Below are 4,097 nucleotides of genomic sequence, written 5' to 3'. Positions count from 1 at the left end.
ACTCCATCTTTTTAAGATGTCATGAAAGGGGTTTTCCTTCTACATTTTTTATTCTTCTTTGTCTCCATTTTTTTTACATTGAGCATTAAGGATTAAGGGGATCTTTCTTCATGGGACATTGTAGAGTAAGAAAATAATGGATTGGGATATTTGTTAGCATTGCTTTAACTGTTTTTAGTTTCCTTATCAAAGGGTTCCTTCATTAAACTTCACTTTTCTGGAAAGGCTTTGTTTTAGAAACTAGAACATTATCATAAAAAAGAGAAGTGACCTTTTGCTACTTTTTTGTTGAGATGCTCATTAAATCATTACTTTAGTAATAGTAAAGCAATAATCTTCAGTTTTATTTCATTTGAAACATGAGTAAAACCAAGGTGGAATATCAACCATATAATTTTAGATCCTTCCCTCAAATTTCATGCTATTTGTCATTGCACATGTGAAAATAAAGTCATGTTGAATACTCATCAGGGAGATTCAAGTACTTGATGATTCTTACCTAAAAAATGTTGAGTAAAGTCAGACAGTTACTTAAAATTCATACATAATCATTTTAATTTATCTATGCTTTTTTTCATATACCATCCTAGTCATAAAAATATGTTATTTTTGTTCTCTGAATTTCTGAAATGACTGTCTACTGGTCTGATAACTGTAGAAATATATACGAAGACTCGTCTCATACAGGTGAACCAATCTGGCTTCTGATTCTGAAAGTTTAATTCATAAAGTCAATATATTTTAACAATAATTTCCCAGTACCTACATTGAAATAAATAAAAATATTATGCTACCCTGACTTAGTTTAGATCCCCGAACTCTAAGGATTGAAAAACCTTTTTCCATTATCATACTGATGTTTCAGAACATCTCTTTTTCACAGTCAAACCACTAGTGAATAAAAAGCTAGTGATAGTAAACAACCAGCTGGCTATCACAATCAATAAATTTGTTAGATCACCATTTGCATGTTTACATTATTTTTGAAGAAAAGCCAATAAATGGAATCTGTTTCCATAGCAGAACGTACACTTCATTTTGAGTCAATAACTTAATTATATAATTTTTCAGATCTGTCAGGCAGAACTTGGCATCAGACACTAGGTGAGAATATGATAAACAGAATTAAGACAGTAACTCTTCTGGAGACACAGAAGATAAAAAAGTACAGGAGAAGAGGCATTTTTATCTTGAACATCAATATAAGAAATTTAGTGAGAGCATCAATAGAGGCCAGTTCCTTAGGTTGATCTGTAACAAGATGCCCGGCAGGTGCTAGAAGTCAAGTAGTCAGGGTGGCAGTATCCAAACACATAGTTCAATGAGGGGAAATTGTGGACTCCACGAGCCTGTGGTCTGAAGTTACTGGAACCACATTCCCCTATGTAGGAGCTTCCATATTCATAACTCTGGGAGCAGCTGCTGCTGGACCCACAGCCCTGAGGCCCAGAAGTAGTTGTCTGGGAAGGACTGAAGGGGGTGGAGGGCCTGGGGCGGGAGCAGGACGTCAGGCAGGGGCTGGACACCACACCAGATGTGTGGCAGCTGAAGGGCTTACCGCCGGTCCCCTGGCAGCCACTGGAGAGAGCAGTTCCGCACTGGCAGGGCCCACAAGAGCTGAGGTCAATATTGCAGGTCATGTTGCTGGGGTTGGAAGAACCACTGGAGGAGGCTGGGTGGCTTTGGCAGTCCCCAAGGGAATGGGAAGAGTTTTCAGAACAGCAGTTGTTGGACATGTTGACAGGAGATGTGAGGTCAGCTCAGTGATAAGGGCAAATTTCTATGTCGCAATGTTAACCCTTAGCTGTGGCATTTATATATGTTCGGTAGTTGGGTGTGGAATATTTCCATGTGACCTTTTCCATTGCGGACTTCCCGTTTACATACACAGAAGTCGGTAATCCTCTTTGTTAGAACTCAATAATCCTCTTTGTAAATGCAGTTAACTAACGTCCTTCATCTTTATTTATGGGTGAACTCATTTTGCTTTTATAGCTCTGTCAGTGAATTGCAACCCGGTTACAAAGGCCATGACAGCATGTAATTAATGCCTTGTCCATCATGACCAGGGAAGCCCCTCTTGTTTTCCCTGGCCATGACTACTTACATGTGTGCTCCTGTTCAGGCTGGGGAACGCTTTCTTCTTAGGGTGGAGATGGCAATATAATCATTCCCAGTTTGCGTCAATGGCCAAGAGGCAGAAATCTGGTCTTGATCAAGAGCCTTCTAAAGATGGCACAATGTCAAATCATTGATTCACATTCCGCAATGCATTTTTCCATTGATTATTCACGATTAGCAATGCTTGCTGTGTTCATTTCAGAGAGACAATATAAAAGGACGCCAAAGGAAGTGACAGAGGGACTTAAAGCTAAGCAATATTAGTTGGAAAGGTTAGTGTTCAGAAAAGAAATCAAAACAGAACAAAAGGAGAGCATGGGGACACATGTGAATCAAAAAGCGGGGTCCGTGTTGAGAGGAGATGAGGAAGCAAGAGACAGTGTAGAAGGACAAATAAGTCAGGGTTTTTGTCTACCCCCTTTGGGTGCTCTATGGATACTCTAGCTCGTAATTCAACCAAATCAAAGTTCTTTTTTTTTTTTTTAAAGATTTATTTATTTATTCATACAGAACTGGGGTATAGGCCAGAGATGCGGAGGGTGAGAGGATTCATCAGAGACAGAGCGGGGAGCAGAACAGGCAGATCGGTGAAGTACACTGCCGAGGGGAGCAGCGGGTGGGTCAAAAGAGGTCTGCCGCGCCATGTGGGTCACCTCTGGGGCAGGCGGGGATCGAACTCATGCAGAAGTGGCTTAAGCTTCTTAGTGCTGTGCTTTAACCCACTGCACCACCAGGGAGGGTCCTCAAAGTTCTTTTAAAATGAATACAATTCATGCTTTTTTCTGTGCTATATCTATGAAGCATCTTGGATATCCTCTCCCACAGCTTCCATAAACCCCTACTGTAATCGTTTGAGAGTCTTATAAACATTTTCAAGGTCATGACAGACCTTACGCTTTTCTTCCTATTTCTGGCACATGATTCCTGACCAGTTTACTTTTTAGAGGTGAACCCATGCTTTGTTAAGTCTTAAACTTTTTGATTTAGGGGGAACTCTTTATGACAAATAATACAATATTTTAAAAACAATAGTACATGTAAACATGAATCCTAACTAAAATGAAGATGCTAACCAAAAAATCTTACTACTTGAAAATGTAACATAAATCTAGCAAAATCAAGACAAAGATATGAGCATTATCGTTTTCATCATCTTTAACCTGATTTTTGACTATATCATCTTTGACCACATCAACATGTGTCAATGGTTGTCAGCATAGTTTACTTTTTTAAAAGATTTATTTATGTATGTATACAGAACTGGAGTAGAGGCCAGAGGTGTGGGGGCAGTGAGAGGATTCACCATAGTCAGAGTGGGGAGCAGAAAAGGCAAATCAATGAAGTACACTGCTGAGGGAGGCAGCTGGTGAGGCAGGAAAAGTCTGCTGCGCCCTGTGGGTCACCTCTGGGGTGGGGATTGAACCTGCTCTAAGTGGCTTTGGCCAACTTCACAGTGCTGCCAACATGGTTTTCTATAGAAAGAAATATCATTCAGTTTTTCTTCTAGAATTTTATATCAAAAATACAGTATCTGTCATGATTTTGAAAAGTTTGTCATTAATAGTGCCACCTCTGTAACATCTTCCTTGTCTTTGCCAGTGTTCAAGCATGGGGTTGTGCTGAGCTCACACAGGTACCCTGGTTCCCTTTCCACCCCAGTCTGCTGTCCCTGGGGGATGGGGACGTGTGAGAAACATGGAGTTTTCAAATGATGTTAGCCAAGATTCAGTGGTCTGCACTCATGCTACAGAGCAACTTCTGGGCTTGAATCCTTGCAGAACCAGAGCTCCTTGCTGTTCTTGCTTTCACTGGGTTGACTCTGGGGGTTAGAGTAATAAAGACTGCTCTCTAAGCCCACACATGTCCCCAGAACTACTTCAAGACCAAAAAATAATTTTAGGTTTCTCTCTCTCTCCTCTCTCTCTCTCTCCTATCTCCCCACTGTTAGTGTTAGTTCTTTTTTTTTTTTTTTTTTT

At 40.3% G+C, this 4,097-nt stretch overlaps 1 protein-coding gene across 1 annotated transcript; it reads right to left on the bottom strand.

The window, feature by feature from the left end:
• Positions 1-1,241: 1,241 nt before the first annotated feature.
• LOC101623462 (keratin-associated protein 13-1-like) lies at positions 1,242-1,736 on the bottom strand. The gene has a single exon (XM_012730729.1). The coding sequence runs from the start codon at positions 1,734-1,736 to the stop codon at positions 1,242-1,244; it is 495 nt and encodes a 164-aa protein (XP_012586183.1).
• Positions 1,737-4,097: the final 2,361 nt, after the last annotated feature.

The sequence above is a fragment of the Condylura cristata genome, unplaced genomic scaffold, assembly GCF_000260355.1.
Source record: "Condylura cristata isolate star-nosed mole 26May11 unplaced genomic scaffold, ConCri1.0 scaffold00003, whole genome shotgun sequence".
NCBI classification, from domain to species: Eukaryota; Metazoa; Chordata; class Mammalia; order Eulipotyphla; family Talpidae; genus Condylura; species Condylura cristata.
The sequence above is the reverse complement of the archived record's forward strand: the minus strand, read 5'-3'. Positions and strand labels throughout refer to the sequence as shown.